This window comes from Notolepis coatsorum (assembly GCF_963971535.1).
Source record: "Notolepis coatsorum genome assembly, chromosome: 19".
NCBI classification, from domain to species: Eukaryota; Metazoa; Chordata; class Actinopteri; order Aulopiformes; family Paralepididae; genus Notolepis; species Notolepis coatsorum.
The window spans coordinates 22,137,719-22,165,541 of NC_140183.1; the positions used below are offsets into that span (position 1 = coordinate 22,137,719).

The window sequence follows — 27,823 nt, forward strand, 5'->3', positions numbered from 1 at the left end:
TTGATGATCAAATACAGTTTGGTAGGAATCTGTGCGAGATGAAAAATTTCAACTGGACGTACTTCTAGAATGATCTACGTATGATCTGATGATGACCGGATGGGCGGGGGATCGTTTATAATTCCGTGGGCAGCGTTAGATGATTCATCCAGAGTGGGTCATATGTTCATCATAGCAGTTTATATGGAATACGTTAGAAAATAACGCTGAATCTTACCGTATGTTCCTCGCGCCGTTGGACGATCAGCGTGGAGTAGACCGTTTTCGATTATGGGATGTTGATCCTGATGAACCATTTCCAGGTTGTATAATACTATATACGTCCAAATAACGTTGTTTATTGAGTTAGGGCGAGCGATTGATCATCCAGTGTGTTGAGATGGAGTCCGGCTACCGATCGCAAGTGCCCGGAGCACATATGGATGGGCACTTCCTGTTTGGCGCGCCCCTCCCTCTTGGCCGATCGGCCACCAGATGGCGCTCTCGAACCGTTAGACAGTTGAGTGGAGCTCACCAGTACACCTCAGGGCTCCGGAAAGGAAATATGATTTCGATGACAGATTTTTGAAATATTGACATCAAAGACGAGTTACGGCGTCTTCGGCAGAATGAGCATGGCTAGGAATGACGTCTTAACTCGTCCCCGGCGATCATAGTGTTAATAGCGGGGGTCGCGGCTCTCTGACCCCGTTATTTTTGGGTCGCCGCGTGAAAAGTTTGGGAACCCCTGATCTAGATCAAAGAAATGTGTCCATGGTAAGTATGAAGAAAATATGAGAAATGAGAAATGAGCAACAGCAACAACAGCAACAACAGCAACAACAGCAACCAAAACAACAGCAACCAAAACAACAGCAACAACAACAACAACAACTGCAACAACAGCAACTGCAACAACAACAGCAACAACAGAAACAACTGCAACAACAACAGCAACAACAGAAACAACTGCAACAACAGAAACAACTGCAACAACAGAAACAACAGAAACAACTGCAACAACAACAGCACCAATAGAAACAACTGCAACAACAGTAACAACAGAAACAACTGCAACAACAGAAACAACAGTAACAACAGTAACAACAGAAACAACAGTAACAACTGCAACAACAGAAACAACAGAAACAACAGAAACAACTGCAACAACAACAGTAACAACAGAAACAACTGCAACAACAGTAACAACAGTAACAACTGCAACAACAACAGCAACAACAGAAACAACTGCAACAACAGTAACAACAGTAACAACAGAAACAACTGCAACAACAACAACAACAACAGCAACAACAGAAACAACTGCAACAACAACACCAACAACAGTAACAACAGAAACAACTGCAACAGTAACAACAGTAACAACTGCAACAACAGTAACAACAGTAACAACAGTAACAACTGCAACAACTGCAACAGTAACAAAAGTAACAACAGTAACAACAGTAACAACACCAACAACAACAACAGTAACAACAGAAACAACAGAAACAACTGCAACAGTAACAACAGTAACAACAGTAACAACTGCAACAACTGCAAAAGTAACAACAGTAACAACAGTAACAACACCAACAACAACAACAGAAACAACAGAAACAACTGCAACAGTAACAAAAGTAACAACAGTAACAACAGTAACAACTGCAACAACTGCAACAACTGCAACAACAGAAACAACAGAAACAACTGCAAACAGTAACAACAGAAACAACAGTAACAACAGAAACAACTGCAACAACAGTAACAACAGAAACAACAGAAACAACTGCAACAACAGAAACAACTGCAACAGGAGCAACAGGAGCAGCAACAGGAGCAGCAACAAGAGGAGCAGCAAGAGGAGCAGCAAGAGGAGCAACAAGAGGAGCAACAAGAGGAGCAACAAGAGGAGCAACAAGAGGAGCAACAAGAGGAGCAGCAAGAGGAGCAGCAAGAGGAGCAGCAAGAGGAGCAGCAGCAGCAAGAGGAGCAACATTGGTGCTTGTGTGCCTCATTTAAACACAGCCTGGGGGCATCCGTCACAACGACTGACATGGGGAGGCGGTGGTCCCTTCAGACTGTCACCATTCAGACTCATCATCATCATAATCACCAAGACAAGAGGCTGTGCAACCCGGGGCTGACTAGATGGGGGGATAATGCCATGATTATTGTGTGAGGCCAAAAAAGCATATCTTATCAATCAAAATACCCCCGGTGCCTACATAAAGCTAGGCTAGGCGAGGCTACGCTGTTGGCTTGTAACGTGTTGATGTACATATAGAATACCGTCACATTCAATATCTGTCCCTTCCCCTGGCATGTCTTCTGCCCTCTAATCACACTGATTCAGGCCCCGTCCACACGAGCGCTGGATTTAATGTAACCATGATTGTATGTGCGCAGTTGCACTGTTCGGGCACACACAACCGGGGGTTTGCTACACTGCAACCGCGGTCTTTGAAAACTGGAGTCCAGGGTGAAGTTTTGAGCGCATCCCCAGTTGCAGTGGGTGCGTGTGGGCATAGCAACCGAGGTTATTCCCAGCGTTTACAGCAGAGCTGTCGCAATTATTTCCCATGTTCACGGCAGACTGTCGCAAACAATAGCAAGTTAGCAACCGAACACGGGGTTAGCGTGATTAGCGCAGAGCCAGCTACACCAGTGTTTACAGCAGAGCTGTCCCAAGTAGCGTTATATGAAAATGATTGTAACAAACTTTTGTTCGAAACGTATTGTTGAAGAGTGTTGTGATCGACTGATGTCTGTTGTCGCATTCCTGGCCCGACCAGAGTAAAACCTGTAGCTGCGGCTAAACTAAACTCATGTGTTGTCAAGTTATTGTTATAAGGAACCCAGTCCAGACTGCATCCCCTTAACAATTGTTTGTATTGAGCCGTATTGTATTGTACCCATTCTGCAATGTGTTAAATAACGTTTGCATCCATTCATTATACTAGCGTTAACGTTACATTATTACGTTAGCATTTAAGCTATATACTATACATAGAGAATGCCATTGACATTAGCATGTAGCTAACAACACCGGAGATCTTTTTTGTGAGACTAAACTATCCGCTCTTGGTGGTAAATTGTGTTGCTGTTGGTTTTGTTTCATCAACAAATGAGAGGCAGAACACACAGCGAATGTATCCGTTTGTTTATTGCACCTTTCTTTCTTTGCTGAAAAATATATGCTCCGTTGGCTAATGGCTAATGCACGGGTATTTAAAGATGGCGGCTTTGTTTTGGTTTTAGGCAGGAAGTGTAGTGAGCGTTCAACCTTTTCTGATTGGTTGAAATGGCCTTCATGTCTGTTGAGCTTATAGGACTAGATATTACAATCCCTTAGATAATCAGCACTTTTTTGAATGGGGTAGTGGTAAAAGCTTCACTGGGGTCTTCCGGTGGGCACCCTCCTTCATTGGTGTTTCGTTGACAGGCCCACGACACCTCCGAAGGGCTCAACGGCAACACCTGGCGTCCCAGGTGTGCCCCCCTCTGCTTTTACCCATCGATGATCATTTTGCAGCCCAGTTGGGGTCTTTTCTCTTAATCCATAGCCATCTGCTGCTTCGTTCGGCAGCCTCTGACAGTGTTTTGACAGCTTGTCGGAACGCCTGTCCTCGCACTCCCATCCCTTTAAGAAGCTTGGTTGTGGACATGGCAACAAAACCTCTAGAACCAACCTCCACCGGAAGCACCTGGGCACGCCAGCCGCGTTGTTCTGCCTCGGCTGCTATGTCGGAGTACTTCAGTCGTTTACGTTCATATGCTTCACCAACTGCAGCCTCCCATGGTACAGTTAGTTCCACAATGAATACAGACTTCTGGGAGGTTGACCACAAGACCAGGTCCGGCCTGAGGTTAGTTGTAATTATCTCAGGCGGAAAGATTAGTTTCTGGTCCAAGTCAACCTGCATTCTCCAGTCCCGGGCAGTGTCCAGGAGGGTTGCCTCCACTCTTGCAGATGGCTTTGCTGGGAGCTGTCCTGCTCTTACAAAAGAAGTGGTGTTTGAGTGTCTAGGCATTGGGGGAGGGAGGGCATTGTTGGTAGTTCTCCTTCCTTCCAGGGTGATTGCCAGTTGTCTTAGGACCTGGTTGTGTCTCCAGGTGTAGCGCCCTTGGGACAAACTGGTTTTGCAGCCGGTGAGGATGTGCCTCAGTGTTGCGGGGGTTTGGCAAAGCGCACAAGAAGGATCTTCTCCAAACCACTGGTTTAGGTTCTTGGGCGTGGGGAGAACATCATAGGTGGCTCTGATGATGAAGCTGAACAACATCGCCGCCTACTGCTTTGGCATTGTACTACATGTTGCTGGTTTTCCAGCCGCCGTGAGTACGCGATTATACACGGTTATTCACCTGTGTGGACAGAGGTTTATTTTTTTCAAACTTCGGTTACATTAAATCCAGCGCTCGTGTGGACAGGGCCTCAGTCTCCCCGTGGCCACTTCTGGATCCAAGGCACACTATTATCAGTAGAGGCCACTGCCAGTCACATTCTGTATCCAGTCCACACTGACATGCTTCAATATGTATTCATGTGACCATGGGAGAACAGTCAGCGTGGAAATATACTGTATAGGCCGTACCCCTCAACCCTGACACCCACACACACCACACCGACACCGACACACACCGTATGAAGGGCACCCTCAGCTCGTTCATGGCATGCAGGGCAGAGAACTCTCCCCGCTCATCCCACCACTTGCTGGCCAGCGCCTGGAACCTCTTCAGCTCGTTGGGGTCCACTGTGCTTTGAGATGCTGAGCGAACACTGCAAGTTGAAGGCAAACGGGACAAAACATTAGCCTCTTCTTAAAGGAACCAACCAACATTAGACGGGTCCTACTAATCAAGTTCAAGTTCAAGTTCTTTAATAGTTGTCATACAGAAGTACAGAATACTTTCATACAAAATGCTTCTTACTGTTACGCTCCAGAGACTGTGCTAGACAAGATAGTATCAAATAACATAATAACATAATATAGCATGAATTTAGAAGAAGAAAATGAGGTCACAGTGTTCGGTATAGACATATGTACAATGTTCTGAGTTACCATATAATATACAATACACAATACTATGCAGTGTACTAATGTACAGTACTATCTAGTGCAAAGCAGAAATGGGATGAGGTACAATTTTAGGTACAATTTACAGTAAGGTGTACGAGTTGTAGTGCAATCCTTCATCCATAAATATAAAGTGTGGGGAGTGGGTGCTACAGTGTGTTTGTTTAAAGTGGGTGTGTGCTATAAGTGTGTGGAGTGGGTGCTACAGTGTGTTTGTTTAAAGTGAGTGTGTGCGTGTGGATGTGTGTGCTATGTGCGTTTGGTGGTTGTTGTTGTGTAGTGTTCATTCATTGTTCGTTTAGCAGCCTGATGGCCTGGGGATAGAAGCTTCTTCTGAGTCTTTCTGTGCTCGCCTTGAGACTCCTGTATCGCTTGCCTGACCGCAGCAGTTCAAAGAGGCAGTTGTTCGGGTGACTGGAGTCTTTAATGATTCTCTTAGCCTTGCCCTTGCAACGCTTGTAGTAAATGTTCTGGAGGGTGGGGAGCCCCCCTCCAATTGTGCGTTCGGCTGAACGTGTCACTCTTTGTAGTGTGCTTTGGTCTTGTGCAGTGCTATTCCCAAACCAGGAGGTGATGTTGCCGGTCAAGATGCTCTCTATTGTACATGAGTAGAAGTTCTTAAGGATCTTCTGGCTGACTTGGAACTTCCTTAGGCGCCTGAGGAAGTAGAGGCGTTGTCGTGCCTTCTTCACAACACTGTTAATGTGTGTGGTCCATGTCAAGTCCTCGGATATGTAGGCTCCGAGGTACTTAAAGCTGTTGACTCTCTCAACCGGTGCCCCGTCGATGCTGAGGGGGCTGTAGTCCTTGACCCCCGACCTCCTGAAGTCCACAATCATCTCCTTTGTTTTGCTGACGTTCAGGGAGAGGCTGTTTTCCTGGCACCATCCCGCCAGGACCTTGACCTCTTCCAGGTAGGCCCTCTCGTCGTTGGCAGAGATCAGGCCCACCACCACTGTGTCGTCAGCAAATTTGACGATTGTATTGCTACTCCGCTGAGCCACACAGTCGTGTGTGTACAGGGAGTAGAGGAGGGGACTCAGAACACAGCCCTGGGGGGCCCCTATGTTGAGGGTGATGGATGAGGAGGTGCAGTTGCCTGCTCTCACCACCTGGGGTCTGCCAGTCAGGAAGTCCAAGACCCACTGGCAGAGGTCATAGCCCAAGCCCAGGTCCCTGAGCTTGGCTATGAGTATGGAGGGGACTATGGTATTGAATGCCGAGCTGTAGTCGATGAATAGCATTCTCACATAGTTCCCCTGCCTCTAGTCCAGGTGTGATGCTGCTGTGACCACAAAGTACCAGAAAATACCCCAGCCAAAGTACCCCAAAATACCCCAAAGTATACCCCAAAATACCCCAAAGTTCCCCAAAATACCCCAAAGTACCTCAAAATACCCCAAAGTACCCAGAAAGTATACCCCAAAATACCAGAAAGTATCACGAAATACCCCAAAGAACCTCAAAGTTCCCCAAAGTATACCCCAATGTACCACAAAATACTGGCTCAGAGGTAGAGCAGGTCAACTAATGATCATATGGTCAATGGTTTGGTCAGTGGTTTGAATCCCAGCTCCTTCTGTTCACATGCCGAAGTGTCCTTGGGCAAGACACTGAACCCCAAATTGCTCCCAATGAGCAGGCTAGCACCTTGCATGGCATCTGGCTGCCATTGCTCTGTGAGTGCATGTTTGAATTGGTGAAGTAGAGGCAATTATAAAGCTCTTTGTGCAGGTAGGAAAGCGCTATATATGTGCAGTCCATTTCCCATTCCCAAAGTACCACATATTTTCAAAACGAATGTTTATTTTAATATATTATAATCTCCAAATGTAATAACATCTGTATTGGTGTCTGGTCACAGCGCTATGTGCCAGAACTCGGCCGTCGGCAATTCGCGTAAAATCAAAAGCAAACTTTCTTTATTTTTTTTTAGATTGAATGAATTTGAATGTTTAAGAACATGTTTATTATAAAAGCGAACAGTTATAGTATCTATAAAGGTAAGATTACTTTGTATAAAGTCATCCTGTTTTGAGACGTTTGTCTCACCGCTCAGCTGTCCTTGCGGGGGGAGGAGTTAGATTTACATTTGAATGAAGGCAGGCTTGTGTATTTTGTTTACTAACAGCTATCAGTTGATCAGCAGCTAAACTATCAGCTAACGTAACGTTACAGTCGAGGAAAAGCAATTGCTGCATCGGATCTAATGAACGAGTACTTATTATTGGACTTTGTTACACAGCTGTTCTCAAGTGGATTGGGCTGTGTTCATGCGTTTATGGGAATTTAGAATGTGTAAAATAACGTTACTCTCACCGAGAGATAACGTTAGCTAGCCGCACAGCCATGCAAGTTAAAGTTGGTAGCTAATGTTATTGATAGCTATAATGTTTCAGACTAGATGTCTATCTACACTTGATAACTCTGGTGATGTGCTGCTCTCACTCTCACAGCTTTATGAGAACTGTGTGTATGTATGTATATGTATGTATGTATGTATGTATGTATGTATGTATGTATGTATGTACGTATGTATGTATGTATGTATGTATGTATGTATGTATGTTTTGGTCGTACATTTAGTCTCATTCCCGAACAGATTTATGACCAAAAATGTCCTCTTAGGCAGATTTCTGCCCATTTAAGACATATTAGGGCTAGTAGCGCGATTCCCCAAATGTTCCTGAGATCGGATTTGGCCGTGGCTGAGAGCAGAATTTAAGAGTGCTGAGGAGCACACTTATGATTGATTGAATAATTGAACATTTTATTAACTTGACAGACTGTGTTCTCATAGTGATTCCTTCATGTCAATGCTACAGGCCTCCTTGGAATTAATTACTTAATCATAATTAAAATAAATATGACAATATTTGTACGATAAGAAATTACGCATTTGATGTCGGAAATATAAATAATATGGATTCATCTGATCACAGGGCAGCTGGATTAACCATATTTGAACCAGCTATTTTGGACAAATGTATAATTACTTTAATTACTCAGATATTCAAACACAATTATGCAATTATTGTGAAATGATTGAAAATAATAATTATTTAATGCCTTCTGTGGAATTTGTATTTCTTATTTGTTACATATCTGTTTTAATGATTAATTATACATTTGAAAGAATGCAGGTCAACATGCAATATATCCCATTGATTGGTATACAATGGGACAGACCTTTGTTTGATATAGCTATAAACCTGCATTCCTTCGAATATATCATTAATCAATTAAACTGATATTGTAATACACTATATAGCCTATTACACCAACACTGAAATGTCAGTGGATAAATAAATAAATAAATAAGAACTAAAGCTAATCGCATGGAAATAGACTGCATTAATATTCCATAAGTCTTGTGTGCGCCAGTATAGCCTATGTGTCTAATGAATGAACAGTATATAGGCTTATATTATTCGAATTACTTGTTTCATTAGGATTTAGTAGATACATACTATATATATGCTCTGCCCTACGTACAGTATAAGTACAGACTGTACTTATCTGCTATAATACTATATGCTCTGCCCTACAGACTGTACTTATAGGGCAGAGCATATATATATTATCTACTAAATCCTAATGAAACAAGTCATTAATGGAATAATAAGCCTATACTGCATTCATTCATTAAGCACGTAGGCTATACAGTACTGCGCGCTAGGGTTGTCACGATACCAACATTTTTGTTTCGATACCATACCAATATGAATTTCAATACTTTTCCTCAAAATCAGGGAAACACTCTCAGATGTCATTATTGTTCTTTATTTTAAAACACAACAATGAACAATGACAAGAATAAATAAATTAAATTAAAGGCAATGGCATTCAAAATGCTGGAGAACTTTTTTTGCACTCAAAACAGTTGCTGTACAAGGTTTCTGAACCCAGCTTTCTCAACTGTATATATATTGGAACTTGGTCCACACAGATGAACTCTGCGACTGCCCTGTTGAGCCTTTTATCATATTTGGACTAATTTGTGTACTTAACCCATTCTCTGCCGGAGCTTATATCCATCCTTGTAGCCTCTCTGCCAGCACTATTTGTCTATGGAGATGTTCACCTTCTTTGCAAGGCTATAACTTTTTTAATTGTATTGCTAAATTGACATTACTATGGCCCATTCAACATCAATTATCTATCGTTCAGGATGTAGGAATGTTTTACTTTTTCATTCACACATTCATACTAAAATACCGTCCAGAGTATAAATATGTTTTTATCGTTTTCTGCTGTATTTCATAGAACGTGAGATATAGCCATAAATGCATATATTAGATGGTCAAATGCAGTTTGATACCAATCAACGTTATATTAAAAATTTCAAATGTACATGATCCTAAACGTCATGACTGGTCATCTGCTGGTGACCGGAGGGGGGGGGGGGGGGGGGGGGCGTTTATAATTCAATGACCGACGTTAAATGATTCATGTAGTATGGGTGATATATAGATCAGAGCAGGTTGTATGGATAATAATAATCAAAAACGCTGAAACTCACGGCAGCTTCCTCTTACCGACCGTTGGGCGATCACACTGGCGCAAACAGATCCCAGTTATGTGATGTTGATCTAGGTGATCCAGTTCCGGTTTGTATAATACTAATATACGTCCAATCATGTTGTTTATTGAGTTATGGCAACGGATCGATATCCACGGTAGGGCTGGGCGATATGGCCAAAAACGTTATTGCGATAGAATTATAAAATTATTTTCATATAATTCGATATCGATAATTATCGTAGATATCATTTCTGTCAAGTTTAATTAACTTATTATGCCCGGCGCCAATGGACGGGCTATTAATAGACTTGTTTTGCTGCTGCGAATGTCTCGAGTTGATGTCGTCATCAGTCCGCGCACGTTAGCAGTTAGCCAGAGCAAGCGGTGTATCCCATGACAATGTACTAACTATCACCATAAAATACTCCGTTCCGCCCCAATACATTGCAACGACATCCACCGCATACCCCACACTACTCTAACCGTGGCCTCAGAATTCACGCCACACACCCACTCGGCACGTAAACTATAAAATAGCGGCGTGCAAGCTAATTATCCTAGCCAGCCTTGTTTACTACCCAGAGGCAGAGGTAGCGGGTCTCCTTCGCTGTCGGCCATCTCCTTCACTGATTGGTTGTTAGTGCGCGTGCTCATATCCAAGCTTGGAAAATCGATATATCGACATGCGACCACGTTTCTCGTTTTATCGCCCAGCCCTAATCCACGATGTCTGGATATAGTCCCGGGAGCGATAGCGAGTGGCCGGATGGAATAGGGGACGGACTAAGCATTTCCGGTTTTGGCAACTCGACGATCGGCCACGAGGTGGCGGTATTGAAGCGTTGCAGAGTTGAGCAGAGTCCTACAGCACCAGCCAAGACTCCGTGGCAGCGTTTCCGTTAGCCGGTAATTACCGGTATTTGACCGGCAAAATCTGTTGAAGTCCGACATATTTAATCTCTCCGGTCTTAATGTCCGGTGAAAATAATTCCCTCTAAGCACAATTTGATTATTTGAATTGTATTAAAATAGGCTAAAATTAAATAGCCTATGCGATGAACGAAACAATCATTACATTTGTTTCATCGTTGCTTCACCAAGCAGGTATAATAATGACACCGCTGTGTCAGCGGGAGATTGCTGCTAGATTTGCGACTGCATGCAGCTGCAGAGCCACAGAATCCACCATAACCCACCCATCTGTACCGGTACAGTGCAGTACTCCAATTCAGCCATTGGCAATTCAGCTGTTGAGTGGGGGGCGCTGTTGAGCGGTCCCCAGATAGAGCCTTAAAACAGCTGAATCTGCTGCTCTGCAGCGACATACTCTTTGCAAATAAGTCGTTGCGAGGTGGAGAGAGTCATCACGCAAACCCACGGTCGATAATGTTGCAGTCTCTCTCTACCAAATTTCTCAGTTCTTAGCTTGATATAATTAATACAAATGTCCAATATAACGGAATTCGTTAGCTCATAAAAATGTGATTATAACAGACTGCTGTTTATTAATGTCGGGCGACTGCCCACAGACACCTATTTGATTTAAAGTCGGCAGCAGCACGGAGTCTCGGGACTTATTTTATTTGGAATATACTGTATATGCAAAAGTAGCCTAGTTTTAAGTTAAAATATTATAAATCTACATGCCTTGAGGATGTCAATTATTTTTAAGCTCAATAAACTCTGACCGGAATTTCTCTCATTTGACCGGTAGATTTAAATCTACCGGACCCTGAGACCGGCAACAATTTTTTCTAACGGAAACCCTGCTCCGTGGGTGAAATGTGAATACCATGACGAAAATATGAAATATTGATCTCAAAGACGCCTTTAGGCGTCATTGGCAGATTACGCATGGCGGAGAATGACGTGTAAACACGTCATCGGCGGAGAATGGGTTAATATGCTGCTCAAAAAAAGATGGGAGGTTAGGTTGCTTCTGAGTGGGGGGAGTCACTCTGTGAGCCAAATGCAGCAGAATTCTGTAGTTAAAAAAAATTCAAGGGGTAGAAAAAGTATGGTTGTATTATTATTATACATTTGTCATAGCAGAGGGCCTAATTAGTTTGAGATACCATAACCTAGAAAACTTTTTGATGAGTGACTGATTATATATAGCCTATCATAATCTAGAACTAGGTTATGTCATATTGTAGGCTGTTTAACAAAAATAAAATAGATTTCCGTTGTCTTTATACAGTATGTATAAACCATTAAATGGGCAATTGTCAAATGTCTCTGTATAAATCACGTTTGTGACTAAGCTATAGAGATGCAGTGTGCATCAATTCATTTCTGTTGTGGGTAGGCAGCCAGGGGACGCTGTGTTTACTTTACATTTTCTAATGCTCGTATAAGGAACTTAGCCTCTTTCGTGACTGTGATGCAACCCTTGGTTGAATACGCATTCACGTATCAAGGGTTGCATCACAGTCACGAAAGGGGCTAGTCACGAGAGCTAGCATAGCTCATCCAACGAATGTTGGCATCAATGGCATGACTACAGTACTGATAGGAGCTACTGTAGCATTAACGTAACGTTAGTTATCATACCATACCATCGGCAATTGCAGTGAGGATCTTTATTAACGTTAGCTAGCTAGCACATTTTGCATAGAATAAACTGGGCTAATGTTAGCTTATATAGCTAGCAAACTATAATTCTAGTTAAAGCTAGCTAGCTAACGTTAATCAATAAAGATCCTCACTGCGATTGTCGATGGTTATGATAACTATAACGTTACGTTAATGCTAGCTCTCGTGACTACAGTTCCTTATACGAGCATTAGAAAATGTCCACAATGCTATTTGCAAGAATAGAAATCTCAATCTCTCTCCATCAGAGCTCTCTCTTCCGGTAAACTAGCGCAACGTCATCACTGACAGCAGCGCTGTGCTCCAATAGGAAGGCATTTGCATGCATAAATGAATAAATTAAAGGGGGAAAAAATACAGTTTTTCCCAAACGCAGTATAGTGTCATATAGTACCGCGGTATTATACTAATACCGGTATAACGCGCAACCCTACTGCGCACGTGTGCGTGTGTGCGCACCGCACGCGCGCGCTGCGGCAGGTGCCCGAGATGTACTATTATGGCTCCGTTTGTTAAAACAAAAAAAAACACTTTGAATATTATCATTGAGTTTCCTTGACTGTTATTCGAATTACTAATTAATTTGTTCTTCCCATGCTCAGGGACAACAAGCGGAAACCAGAGCCCCAGTCAAGCTTCTTCGTGTTTAGAACTATGATTTGGGATTGATTATTATTGAGGATTGCAGGCTATAATGAACACTCACCGACCATGTTTTGTTTTGTAATTGTGTAAACACAATTAGGGGCCGGTGTAAAGGCCAATGAGTGTTCTTGTTATAGATTATTATTATTAGTATTATTATTATCTATATATTATATTAGATCAATGCACCCGCCTCCATTCCAATTAAACGAAAGTAAGCGGCGCCTCGACTCCACCTCTCTACAACAAGCACGTGGAGATTATCTGTGTTGAAAACAACAAGGACATGTGCAGCAGACATGTCGACAAAGAAGCGAAGCAATGCCGTTTGTTATTTAAGACTATGTCGGACAGGTGTGTTCATTGTGCTGCTTTTTTAAAGTGTCCAGACCCATATAAAAGTATGTCTTAATAAAACGTGCTTAATTAAGTCGAATTCTGCCTTTGTCTATCAACTACATATAAATATTTATATAATTGTTTGCTTGATAGACGAAGGTTGCAACATAATTATGTAATGCCATGTCGTTGGCTGTGAGAGCAGCCCCACTGCACCCAGGCAGCGCAGCCGAGTGAAACCTTGTTGGCTGCGTCACAGTCACGAAAGGGGCTACTTAATTAATTAATCCAATCCACTTTATTTATAGAGCACATTTAAAAACAACAAAGTTTACCAAAGTGCTGTACAAGTCCCACAACATAAGATAAAAATTTAAAATTTAAAATATTAAAAAAGAAATAATATCTTTTTTTCGAAGCTTCAAATTAAAATCGAAGCTCGGCCCCGAAGCTTCGATTGCCAAAAAAAGCTTCGAAGGTCAGCCCTACGAGTCAACATTGTTGAAACGGATTTTTTTTTTTTTTTTTTTTTTAAAATCGCTTCATTTCCATTTTATAGCATTTTGAAAAGCCCTCGTTTTCAAGGAAAATATAAAGATTCCGTGATAATCGGCATTTACTGGAATATTCTGGCACACACAAAAACGTTGGAATTTTTCTGCCTATTTATGAATCGTTTTCAAATAAACGCTAGATTATCGATAGTATATGTGTACTTATGCACGCTATAGAAGCGGGCTGAAATATCGATTCTCTCATTTCCTGATCGCACACACCAGGGTTAGAAATTAACGGGGGCTTGGGGCAAAATGCCCTCGAAAATTTACCAAATGCCCTCGAAAATCAGTTAAGGGGGGCAAGAAAATCCCCCCCCGACAGTTTACTAATTATATATATAATTATATATGCTCTACAGTGCGAGCATTTCCCTCGTATTTGCCCCTAATAATATGTGTGTGTGCGAACCGGAAAAATTATTTACTTGCAGTGTGCGAGACGAGTGAAGATTACAAAACAGCTCCGCTGTTAATAGTTCAGAAACTGGACTGAAATTCAGTTTTTGGGTGGAATGCAAGGTTTGTTGCAAGGAGGGAGGGAGGCGGGGCCCGCTGCGTGTTACAGGGTACTTGAGCGGTGCGAACGCAGACAGACAGAGAGCTCTGCTCTCATCAAGCATGCATAGTGTAACATTAAGTTACACTGCTATCTTAACGTTAGCAAGCTAAGCATCTGCATAGCGCGACCTGTGTAACGTTAAGTAACTTGTGTTCGGCGGGGAAAGACCGTTCCATTTGTAACACAACTTCAAAGAATAACATCCAAATCCGATCCCGATGCGCATTTCCTTCATTCCACAGGGCTGAGCGTGCAACGTATCGGTATTTCATTGATAGATCTGGCCAGAGCCTATACTCAAACATTCCAGTGCTGTCTTCGGGATGATTTTAATCCAAACGTCCATTCAAAACTTGTATTATGAAATAATTCTGGGATGTCTGACTATTTCCCTATGCATTGGTGCGAGTTCAGCTGACAGTCCATAGAGTCCATGACATAAGTTCATGAGATGCTCTGTTCTTTTGTTGTGTTTGAGGTGGATGTTGTTGCGTGTGTGGGGTTTTTCATGTATCAATTTGAAACAAGCCTCTTGACTGTTGGAATTAGGGATGTTAAAAATAAAATAGCTAATAATATTATTCAATATTAGACATTCATTGATCCAGAGGCAACCGGCTATTCGTCTGCTATTTGTAGATATATCAAGACAACAATACAACTTGCCCTCAGGGACAATCATATTTAATCTATTTAGATAGAGTATGTATGTATTATTTACAGATAATTGAAGGTACCTCAAAACATGAAACCAAGCCATGTCACACATTGTGTGTGTGTGTGTGTGTGTGTGTGTGTGTGTGTGTGTGTGTGTGTCTGTGTGTTACTTGAACAATTGTCACTGTGCTCCTAAATTTCTTTGTGTGCTCCTAAATTTGTATTTAGATTTTATTTATTAACATTTTATTTAGGAGCACATGTGCTCCTTGGGAAAAAGGTTAGCGTAGAGCCCTATATATGGAGACATTAACATTACGTTATCAAACATAGGGACGAAGACTGTAAAAAAAAGTGTCAACAATGTTTTATAATCTTTGTTAATTTTCATTATAAAAATTGTGCCCCCGAAATACAAAAAAAAACCCGAAAATCAATTAAGGGGGGCAAAAAAAGCCCTTGAATTTTATTTTTTTTTTCTAACCCTGGCACACACACACACACACACACACGCATAGGGCAAACCAGGGTTCGAAATTAACGCAGGCTTGGGGCAAAATGCCCGTGAAAATGGACAAAATGCCGTCGAAAATCAGTTATGGGGGGCACAAAATGCCCCTGACAGTTTACTAATTATATATATATATTCTGTTGAAGTCCGACATATTTAAATATCTCCGGTCAGAATGTCCTGTGAGAATGATTCCCTCGCGACCTGTGTTTTGCTGATGAGAATGGCGGTGCGGCAGCTTGGTGCTGGATTAGCGAGAGGCGTGCAGCTGCGGAGCCGCAGAGCTCACAGTTGTGCCCGCACAGTGCAGTACTCCAATTCAGCCATTGGGTGGGTGGCGCTGCTGAGCGGTCCCCAGACCAGACCTGATAGCGCCGCTGGCTCTGCGGCTCTGCAGTTGCATACTATTGGGATGAGTTTATCGCTTCGTTGGGAGGCGCAGGTTGTCGTTGGTTTCAGCGATCACGCAGCGTTGGACCCCGCGATAATGTTGCCGTCTCTCTCTGCCAAATTTCTCAGTTCTTCGCTTGATATAATTAATACAAATGTCCAATATAACGGAATTCGTTAGCTCATAAAAATGTGATTATAACAGACTGCTGTTAATGTCGGGCCGACTGCCCACAGACACCTATTTGATTTCAAGTCAGGAGCAGCACGGAGTCTCGAGGGACTTATTTTATTTGGAATATATTAATGACTGTATATACGCAAAAGTAGCCTAGTTTTAAGTTAAAATATTATAAATCTACATGCCTTGAGGATGTCATTCTTTATATAGCCTGCCTATTAGGGCTGCAACTAATGACTAATTTGGTAGTCGACTAATCTGCCGATTATTTTTTCGATTAGTCGACTAGGATTTTTTTTTTTTTTTTTTTTTTTAATTACCTATCTTTGTGAAAGTGGCTTCTCAGCTCTGGTCCAGCTGAAGACAGAGCAGAGGAACAGATTGGACATTGAGCATGACCTCAGAGTTGCTTGTCTACCATCACCCCAGACTTTGAGACTCTTGTCAGGAGCAAACAACAACATCATAACATGATGATCCCATAGCAAATTAAAATAATGACTCATGAAACATTTGAATTTGGATCTTTAAGCCACTTTAAATGAAAATGTATTTGAAGAACAATACAGCAATCACTCATAACAAGATAAATAAATTAAATAATACAAATTAAAGTGGAAGTGTACTTTAAATAACTTCTGTTTGCTGTGTGTGAGAGGAGTCCGTGTGTGTGTGTATGTGTGTGTGTCTTACTCTGATCGCTGTGTGAGTGAGAGGAGTGTGTGTACTGTGTAATTTGTGTGTGTGTCTTACTCTGATCGCTGTGTGAGTGAGAGGTGTGTACTGTGTAATTTGTGTATGTGTGTGTGTCTTACTCTGATCGCTGTGTGTGAGTGAGAGGAGTGTGAATGTGTGTGTGTCTTACTCTGATCGCTGTGTGTGAGAGAGAGGAGTGTGAATGTGTGTGTGTCTTACTCTGATCGCTGTGTGTGAGTGAGAGGAGTGTGTATGTGTGTGTGTCTTACTCTGATCGCTGTGTGTGAGTGAGAGGAGTGTGTATGTGTGTGTAGAGCTGCCGCGGTATCGGTATTACCGCGGTATCGCTGTTACATCATGCCCACCGCAGCGTTGGGCTGAATACCGGCATCACCGCTGTTTTTTATTATATTATTATTATTATTACGCTCTCGTTGGGCTTGCGGCTCTGCAGATATACCCTACTTCTCTGTCGAGATTCCAAGCGACCCTATTGGGTACCAGAAAAGTCACATGAAACATTGCAGACCACTGATTGGTCAGAAGAGAGACGCTTCACACGTTGGATCGTCTTGCAGTGCTTTTACTTCCTGAATCTCAGCCATTGATCAGAGCTCAGTCACAACACGGCTAATATACGTTAGCTCCCACCGGAGACCGGAGTGTATTACCGACGTACCGTCGCTCCTCAGGGAACGAGGCATAATGATTTTACTGCAACGAAATGTTATAATAAAAGCCCTTCGTTCTATACACTTGTCTGATTGAAAACTTTATTAACAGACCGCAGAATGGGTACAACTCGGCACGCTCTGAGCAAAGAAAGGAACTTAGATATTAATTGAGTAACGCTTGCCTTGCTATGTGGTCCGGTAAATACGAACGTGTAACTATACTAACGTTAATGCCACAAATCGAATGCCTTTGTAATCATAAGTAGTAACGTTATAATAATAAGAAGAAGAAAGGGTCGGGGGGGTAACCGGCGGGCGCGACACCGAGGGGAGACTTCGAATCAGTGTTTCACTTTTAATAACGAATGCGTGCATGCCGAATCCCAAACAATATTCATGCTGCAAAGTCATCCTCTAAAGATAGACATTTAGACTAGAGGCAGGCTATATGCTATATAAAGAGTAGACTAAAAAAAAAATGCATTCAAACTTTTTTTTTTTTGTGTGTGTGCGGTAATACCGCGGCGGTAGGAAATATATTGCAAATGTGTGCTGTGTGCGGTAAGGAAAACATCAATACCGCGGCAGCTCTATGTGTGTGTCTTACTCTGATCGCTGTGTGTGAGTGAGAGGAGTGCGTGTGTAATGTATTGTGTGTCTAGTCTGATCATCATCTCCTGCAGGGGAACAATGTTTTCAATGTCCAAAATTTGCTATGGGATCAGCATGTTATGATGTTGTCTGGAACCCTGAGAAGCCACTCTCACAAAGATAGGTAGTGCACAAAAAAAAAAAAAAAAAAAAAATTAAATAAAGTTTTTTTTTTTTTTTTTTTTTTTTAATGACTAATCGACGCAACAATTTCTCGTCGACGATTTTTTATAATCGACATCGTCGATTATGTCGACTAATCGTTGCAGCCCTACTGCCTATCAAATTGTTTTTAACACATTGCCGCCCGACCACAAGTTTATACGTGCTTCGAATCCATGCGTTGTGGACAGAATCACAAGTTGTTATTGCTTTTATTCCATTTTAATAACCTGTTCAAGGTCGCCGACCGGCACTGCAGATCTACCCTATTCTGTGAATTCGAGAATGTGCAATACCGGCCAGATCCTCTTAGGGGCGCCATCGCTCCACTACAGTATGCCCTGTGGCTGAAGGAATCAGCCTCTTTTTCTTTCCTTCAGTGGATATTCCAGTAGCATTATTCTGGATCTACAGCCTGTATATTGGATTACGTTTCGGATCGCAGATTTCACCATGCAATAAGGGGATTTATCATCAGCCAATGGACATATCGATCTACCAGATGACGATCGATAACGGGGAAATGCTCGGGGGATCAGGCCCGACCACGGTAAGATCCCCTTCACGTAACTTACAGCCCGATCGGAAAGCGTTCCGATAACCATCCAGGCGAACGGCCTATGTGGCTAGTAAGGCTGAGCCCGAACGTTCGAACGTTCGTTCGTTACGCTGACATTCGGACATTAATTAATGGGTTCGAACGTTCGGTGAAAAAATAATAAAGGAGGCGCACAGGGTTGAAGCGATCTGAAGAGGCGGCGCTCAGCTCAACCAGTATGGTCTGCCGGGCTCAGCGGGCTGTAGCGGGATACTATTGTATCAACAAGAGCTCTCAACCAATGCAATAGAATAATTTTGATTGACAGGCGATTCTGCCAATTACGTCACACCGCTTGCACCCGCCTCTGCTGTTACCACCAATCGGCAAGCGTTTATTAGTTTTTTACTTCCGGCAATGCCGCCATTGATCTGCTTGCGAGAAGCACAACAGACTTACCGTAGCTAATACGTTAGCTCCCCGCCGAGAACGTAGATGAGGATGACCGAACGAGTCATAATGATTTGACTGCAACAAATGTTATAATAAAACAAAGCCTTTCTATACATGTGTCTGATTGAAAACTTTATTAACAGAATGGAAAGGAAACTTTTTTATCATCCAATATTTCTTGGCTGCCACAATAGTTTGTAAGTACTGGTGACCTGACAAAGTGGCTTTTAGAATTGAGACACTTATGAGACATGGCCATGGGCTAAATGAACCAGCATTCAGCTGGTGTCAATTTCAAACCACGTCTGTGTGCTTGCAGAGATTATTCTAGGATTGCGACAGACATAAGATTTAGATTTAGATTAAAATGTATCGTCATAATACAGCACAAGTACAGTATAACGAAAGGAAGTTTGGCATCTAACCAGAGTGCAATTGTAACAGTAAAGTGCAATAGTGGTGATTAAACTGGATATAAATTATATAAATTAGTACTGATTGATTGATTGATTGATTGATTGAAAACTTTATTAACAGATTGCAGAATGGGTACAGTACAGTACAGCTCAATACATACAATTGTTAAGGGGATGCAGACCAGAGAAAGACTTTCGTCTTGTTTACATCAGGGTCCCCCATTTTCAATTCATCGTAAGATCGTACTACTGAGTAATAGTGCTAATCACATAGTTGTAGTATTAATCTGTGTACCAGGTATGAAGACACTATGGTAGTAAGTCATACTGGCCAGCAGCGTAACTAGTAAGAGTTATGTAGGTGTGTACTGTTAAGTATAAATATATAATACAACATTATTGTATATACATGCCATCATACCATCATATCATGGGTTAGCTATATGCAAGTATATAAGTAGGTAGCCTATAGGATATGCAGGAATATTCAGACAAATGTATATAAATGTGGTACATTTATGGTATTGTATACTGCACTTATTATAAATGCTATCACAGACTAGAGTTATGTGGGGTAGACTTGAGTTTGAGTGTAACTAAGTGACGCTTACAGGAGCGCTACTAGTACACAATCGGGAAATAGTACAGCAACACAACGCCGACTATTTGGTACAGTTTGTATCCATGTACTGTATTATATAACCTACCTGGTTTGACAGGGAACGGCATGGGGACATGGATCCACACCGGCGCTGTGCTGCATCAACACTGTTCTGTGTTTCCACTCTGAGGTCCAGCTGAGCGCACGGCCTGCAGGGTTCTGGACGACACGCCTGCAAACCCCGAGCATTATTAAACGCCCGCATTTCTTTGAGTACATTTTGATTAATTCATAAACGTCTTCTTTTTGTTTAGAGGTACAAAAAAAATAAGTATTCCGACTATTGTTGTCAATGTGACCGTGACTTGCCTAACCCTTTACTGGTCGGGCAGAAACGTTGCTTGTTACTTCAATGGTTCCTAGTAGTGCGGGACGTTGCCAACAGGGGACACCTGTAGTTTTGATTGATTGATTGAAAACTTTATTAACAGATTGCAGAATGGGTACAAATTACAATACAGTACAGCTCAATACACACAATTGTTAAGGGGATGCAGACCAGAGAAAGACTTTCGTCTTGTTTACATTCAGGGTCCCCCATTTTCAATTCATCAGGACATATATGACATACAGTCATACACAGTGGTGCAGTCGTAATATCAGAACTGCCTGGATGCCACGTGCGCGCGCATACATGTTCCCTCACTTGCACACAGAACAGATGATTATTATGCATAAATAGTAGGAAACATGTTTGTATAGGAAATTAACTTAAACTAGAAAAGTAAATACAAACTAAATTAACAATGTAACTTAGTTTACAGAAGGACAGTTTCCTTCTGAAGCACAACTTAATGTCTCATCCTTCCAGTCGGGACCATTTGTCACATAGTGAGAGCTCCACAGATCAACCCCCACAGGGCTTGTATTTTGGTTTGGCTCTTCTCGTTCTTTGTTATGCTATCGGTATCCTATTATTATGCAAAGTCTAGGTGATAGATAAGTGCCGGGTACTTGGCGCACGGCGCGACGAGTCCAGTGAAAATTGTGAACGCATTTGTGTGCGCGCGCATGCACATCCGTGCGCGATTGCGCACTTCTGCTCAGCGAACTTCTAGGACGGCGTGGTACCACCGGGTACCACCACTGCATCCCTGGACATACATGACATACAGATAGACAGTACTGCTACATCTATACATTTATGACATACCAGATTTGCAAATACAGTACTGTTTGTGATACAAAAAGAGTCCAGAAAAGAGAGTATACATTTGACGTAAAAACTGTACATTGGGGAGGTTGGGTAGGTGGGGTGGGGTAGGGTGGGTGGGGGTGGGGGGGGGGGGGGGCTGTACATTGGAGGTGGTTGGGGGGGGGTTGGGTAGGAGGGGTGGGGGGTGGGGGTTGGGTAGGAGGGGTGGGGGGGGGAACACTGTACAACTGTACCAGCAAAACTGTACATTGGGATATTGACAAAACCATACTTGGTAATTTACATTGGAGGGGGTTGGGTTAGGACATTTACAGGGGCCAGTTTCGAATTGCAGTCTCCCGTAGGTGTTCTTTGAGAGTGGTTTTGAAAGTGGGATTCACATTCCTTTACAGCTTTGGGTAGGGCGTTCCACATTGATGTGGCATAATTGTGAAACGTGTTTAGTCCCTTGTTTGAGCCGAATCTGGGTTTAACATGATTTGTGGAGCTCCCTCTGGTGTTGTGATCGTGGTATTCACTTACCTTTGGGAAGTATTTTGATATGTACATGGGTACCTTGGTCGTGTAGTTTATCTTGTAGACCAGGCCCATTGCAAGTTGCTGTACTCTGTCGTCTACTCTAAGCCATCCTAGGTTGTCAAAGTGGGCGGGGGTGAGGTGGGTTCTAGGAGTAAGGTCAAGCAGTAGTCTGACCAGTTTGTTTTGAGATGTTTGTAATTTTGTTTTTAGCGCCTTTGCGGTGCTTTGGTACCATGAGGTGCAAGCATAGTCGTAGTACCCTTGAATGAGTGCTCTTGCCAGAGTCGTCAGGGTATTCTTGTTTACCAGAGAGGAGATCCGGTACAAGAATCGAGTTCATTGGTTGACTTTTTTTATTACATTGGATGCCATTTTGTCACAGGAAAGATTAGCCTCTAGGATGGAACCCAGGTAGGTAATTTCATCTTTCCTTGTGACAATATTGTCACCCACTGTAACTGAGAAGCTGTCGGTCGTGCTGAGTTTGTTATTTGAACCGAAGAGAATGGACTCTGTTTTGCCCATGTGTAATGATAGTTTATCAGCTAGCCATATGCAGATTTTGCCTAGTTCCGAGCTGAGGGTTTTTTCAACCTGTAACTTGTTCTTGTCAGAGACCAGCGAGCTGAGTCGTCTGCGAACAAGAACAAGTTTTAGTCACAAGCTGACGACATGTCATTTGCATAAATTAGGAACAGTAGCCATTTTTCTTCTACCAGTGTACCATTGAGCTCATCATCAGTGCCGGAGAACCCTCACCTACCGCACGGTGTACGCACCTATCTCACCTACGGAAGGTTTTGGGCTAGTGCTGCGAATGGATGATTGGACGATTTTGGGTTGCCAGATATGGCATGCATATCTGATATGCGGATGGACCGCATTTGCGGAATACAGCTACACACAGTACGGCTCAATACAAACAATTGTTAAGAGGATGCAGACCAGAAAAATACTTTCGTCTTGTTTACATCAGGGGTCCCCCATTTTCAATTAATCAAGACATTTATGACATACAGATATACAGTACTGTTTCATCAAGAAATGTATGACATACAACAAGACATACAAATATACAGTACTGTTTAACATACTACATACTATGTCCTTCTGTATGTATTAGTTCGCATATATACATTTATTCATCAACTAACATTCAAAGATATACATTCATAAATTATTAATACATTATTTTATTTATTTAACATTTATTTATCCAGTGGAAACTCATTGAGACCAAGGTCTCATTTACAATGGTGCCAAACAAATGTCACAAGCAGCAATGATACAGAAGGTAGTAACTATAAGCCTACACAAGGCACACAGTAGGCTACTGAAATATAAATACTAAAATGCAACACACAGTAAACATAGCAACAGTCATACATATATGGTGCAAATATACAAGATACACATAACATGGTGCAAATAGACATAAATTGTACTAAAACACTAAGGATATTAAATACTAAATTCACTATGAATTGAAAATGGGGGACCCTGATGTAAACAAGACAAACGTCTTTCTCTGGTCTGCATCCCCTTAACAATTGTGTGTATTGAGCCGTACTGTATTGTACCCATTCTGCAATCTGTTAATACAATTTTCAATCAAATTCAATCAATCAATCAAAACCCAGGCTAGGATAAGGGATGACAAAAGAAAACATAGCAGCAATCAGGGAAGAAAATCAATATTGGAACAATGAGTCTTGAGTGTTGATTTGAAAATGTTTGCTGAGGTTGCAACCCTGATGAAAGATGGCAGTGCATTCCACAATTTGGGTGCACAAAATGAGAATGCAATCTCCCCAAATCTTTTCTTGTGAACGTGTATTATACAGAGAAGGCCAGCATCAGAAGTGATGTTCACTAAGCTGGTAATGTGATGGTCTTGCTGGGAGACCAGCTTGGGTATACCGGTAGTGTGATGTAGTAGTCCCCATGCACACCATGGGTATATTTTTTCTAACTTATCTTTTTGTAAAGTAGGCCTACCTGACATATAAACTTTGGTTACAATTGTAATCATGTTCTAGAAGTTTAAATTGCTGGGGTCAAATTGACCTCAAGGAAACCAAATGTAATGTAAATTTGAGGATAGCAGGACGTTAAATGCACACAAGCCTTTCCTGAGCTAGACATTATACAAATATAACAGATCTATAAGCAGATGTATGGATGTCTGGCATCTTTATGTCATGACAGCTAAAGCTCCTTTCGGTTTAGTGGCTGTGCAGGGATTCATGGGAAAGGAAACAGGTTGGTTAATAATGGACTGGAGTTCAAATTACTTGTACCTGCAGCAAGCTGCCGACCCAGCAAAGTGTAAATATGAATAGAATCACAGGTACTCTCACTTGTTCAGTCCTTGGCGAGGACCAGGACATGTTTAGCTCTGAGGATGAGCCACAATAGGTCTGCCTGGACACATGACATCAGTGGTGGTACACCCGTCACCTCTGACATGTCACTTTGACTGCACAGAAACCTGGCACACAACATACTTGTTCACATATATAATTTTGCTTTCATTCTAAAGGAAATATGTCTCACATAGACCCCCCAGTACTTTGTGGAGATGAAGATGGGAGGCCCGTCTGTGGACCTGATGATGAGTACCAGTCTTCTCCTCAGAGTGCAGTGATGCTCTGCTACATCATTGTAAAGCCATTGACCCCTCATGATTATGGTGTAAAATTACCTTCACTTCTTACCAGATTAAAAACTTTGTTGGGGGAGGTATATGTGCTTCTTTGATCTCATTTATCTTTTATAATATCCTCTTAATGGTTCATTCGGTATATGGTTGATCAGTAAACACAATGGGTTTGATAAGTGTTTATTTTCAGTTTCTTATTGTTTTGATAAGGAACCCACAGTGATGCAAAGATTCAATTTGAATCCAGATACTTTCTGTGTGGAGTTGGCATGTTCTTCCTGTGTCTTTGTGGGTTTCCTCCCACCATCAAAGATATGTACACTACACACTCTTGTCAGTGCCCCTGACCAAATCTGGAGTGGAAGTGAACGCTGGGCATGGGGCAAACAACTGCACCCCATAAAATACCATCCCGTTACTGAAACGTTGACACCAGATGTCAGGGATCAAAGGAGTAAATCCTCCAGAGAAAGGAATTGCTTAAAAGTAAAAAGGTGGAGCTAACACGTTTCCCCATCTTGTATCCTCTATCTTCTACAAATCTGATTTGATTCGGACCGCAACTGACTGTGGTGTTTTACAGTTCAGACAGATCTGGTACAGTAGCTGTAAACGGGGTTTTAAAGTTCAAACATACACAGCAGTGGCGGTTCTATACCCTTTTTAGGGGAGCTGAAGTAATATTAGCCCCCCAGATAAAAAAAAAAAAAACGTTTGTAATTACATTTTTTTTATTATTATTATTATTATTATTATTATTATTATTATTATTATTATTATTATTATTATTATTATTATTATTACAGACATGGATTGCCGGCAGTAGCCTGTTGACCTCATTGGTTAACTATAAAAAAAATTTAAAATTAAATGTCAAAGACATTAGTAACGTCATGTCAAGTCCCAGTCCGACATTCAACACAAGACGTGGAAGCAGATGTAGCTGCTACCTACTGTAACTAGTTTAGTAATAGTGAATTTGCCAGTGCTGATGAGCAACAAGACAAGTGTGTTGAAATAATTACTGACTATTCTGACAGAGAACATTGTCAAATTGGTCATTAGTTCCATGGTGTTGGTGTAATAATAGTGTCAAAGAATGTTAGCTAATGTTAGCTACTGATGCTATTCGCTAGTTATAGCTATCAAGCTAATGTCAGTTCAGCTAATGTTAGCTAGCTAGCCCAGCTAATCTGCTTGCTACAAAGGCTTATTGCTGCCACGCAAAATGAAGAAAATATGTCGTGGCCTCAAAATAGTTACCTCAAGTATTTTGTTGCCTCAAATTAATCAATTTGAGTCCTCAAAATAATATTTTGTGGCCTCAAAATAGTATTTTGTTCCCTCATGATTTGAACAAACCTTCACTCACTGGAAATGTCTTTTTCCCATAGATGGATATACGAAAATGTGAGTCTCTCTCTCCCTCTCTCTCTCGAACGCAGTGAGCGCTCCGTAATATGATCATGATCATTATGATCGACTGGAATAATAAAAAAAAAAAAATAAGTTTACTACTTACATACTGTAGTTGTCTCCTTAATACTGTAGTTGTTCATTAATGTTACCTAATTCATAAGTGAAAACAACTCACCAAAATTTACTATTGCACAACTGATTTGACAACTAAAATCCACCAAGGGGGGGAACCCCCCCCCGCAGTCCTGCACCCTCCCTTGCCATACCTTGGCATTTAGTGAAATTATGCTACTGCTCTAGGGGCTGAGCCCCCCTAAAGGTCTGATGCTAGAAACGCCCCTGATACACAGCCTCCGTGAGAGGAGAGGATAAAGGCTGTCGGGCAGCTGACCATATCTCCTCCATCACACAGATGATCAGATACACACAGGTGATCACACACACACACGCACACATAACACACACACAGTAAATTTTGCAGAGTAAATTTTACTCAAACGGAGTACAATTTACTCAAACTGCAGGTTCAAGTTGAATTTTAATGTACTGAATAATACAGGCACTTAAATAAAAACATTTGCACTTTACACTATTTACAATGAAAATCTTACTTTGCTATCCAGCAGGGCCGTAGCCAGAGTTTAGAAATTAGAGAGGTCCATTTATTTTTTTGGCCCAGACCGGCCCACTATAATCAGTCAGACACCACCCACCGGTACACCATCCTTGCGGCCCCCTTAAATGTGCGTACCTACTGTACTAATCCCCCAACCCACTACAAAGCTGGGTAGTAAGTGCCATGGACAAGTGGACAGCAGTGTACTCCCTCGCTCTTGGCTGAATCTTGTTTTGGGTTCATAGCAGGCTCAGGATGGGCAAAGTAGTCTATAGCCTGTTCATCCCTGTCTCTCTCCTCCACAACCTGGCTTGACTAGACATAAGGAGAGAGAGATGATTACAATTTGGTACATTCAGGTCCAGAATTGTTGGAATTCCCTGACAAAGATGTGCAAAAAGCTGTACAATTTAAACAATACCATACTGGTAATGAGCAAATCGTTGTTTATTCAATGAATGCATGAGCTGTTCCATCTTATTTCATTTGATACTAACTACTCAGTTCATACAGATTTCAAGTATTCAAATATCAATGATGAATATTGCATAAGGTTTACACAGTTAATAGATCACCTTCTTGTTTTATATTCATGTTCAGAGAGGAGTAATAGTTATATCTTTGTATGTGATTTATATGGCAATTAAATCAATGGTGTGTTTGTTTGGGGAGTTTGACCTACAGTTAATGTGCCTACCACGTGAAGGTGCATGATCAATGGACAGCACAAAAACAATTTGTGTAGGTGGAGACTAGAGCTACCACAGATAGTAATAAGTTATTAAGAGTAAGTAATCCATACCATATATATCCTAATAGTTACCTTATTACCATACTTGGCTGAAAATAAACTTTGCTGCCTGTTGTGAATGTGTTTTTCCCTGTAGGCTAATACATAAGTAGGCATACATTTTTGCAGTTGAGGAAAAATTAGCAGTTGAGTAGGCTATAATTATGTATATGTGCTGTGTTTTTATGTCTTCCATCGAGGACCACCTTGGAAATAAGTGTTTTAATGAATGCTTTTAGGTGATATCCTCAGGAATACAAATTGGTCAAGATAATTTGTTTTTATGTGTTTTTAATTTCCAAATAAATCTAATCAAATAAAAAAAGCAGTTTTTGCAGTTGAGCTACAGGTGTTGTACAGCCTTTTCATGCATCTTTATCAAGGGAACCCTTATC

At 41.7% G+C, this 27,823-nt stretch overlaps 1 protein-coding gene across 1 annotated transcript in view; it reads right to left on the reverse strand.

The window, feature by feature from the left end:
* coq3 (coenzyme Q3 methyltransferase) overlaps nucleotides 1-20,579 on the reverse strand; it is a 50,166-nt gene extending 29,587 nt beyond the window's left edge. Inside the window, exons 1-2 of the mRNA XM_084336107.1 lie at nucleotides 20,313-20,579; nucleotides 4,622-4,759 (exon numbers count right to left, since the gene is read on the reverse strand). Of these exons, the coding sequence (XP_084192233.1) occupies nucleotides 4,622-4,759; nucleotides 20,313-20,485 (311 nt within the window). The 5' untranslated portion in view covers nucleotides 20,486-20,579. The remainder of the gene's footprint in view (nucleotides 1-4,621; nucleotides 4,760-20,312) is intronic.
* Between the last annotated feature and the right edge of the window lie 7,244 nt (nucleotides 20,580-27,823).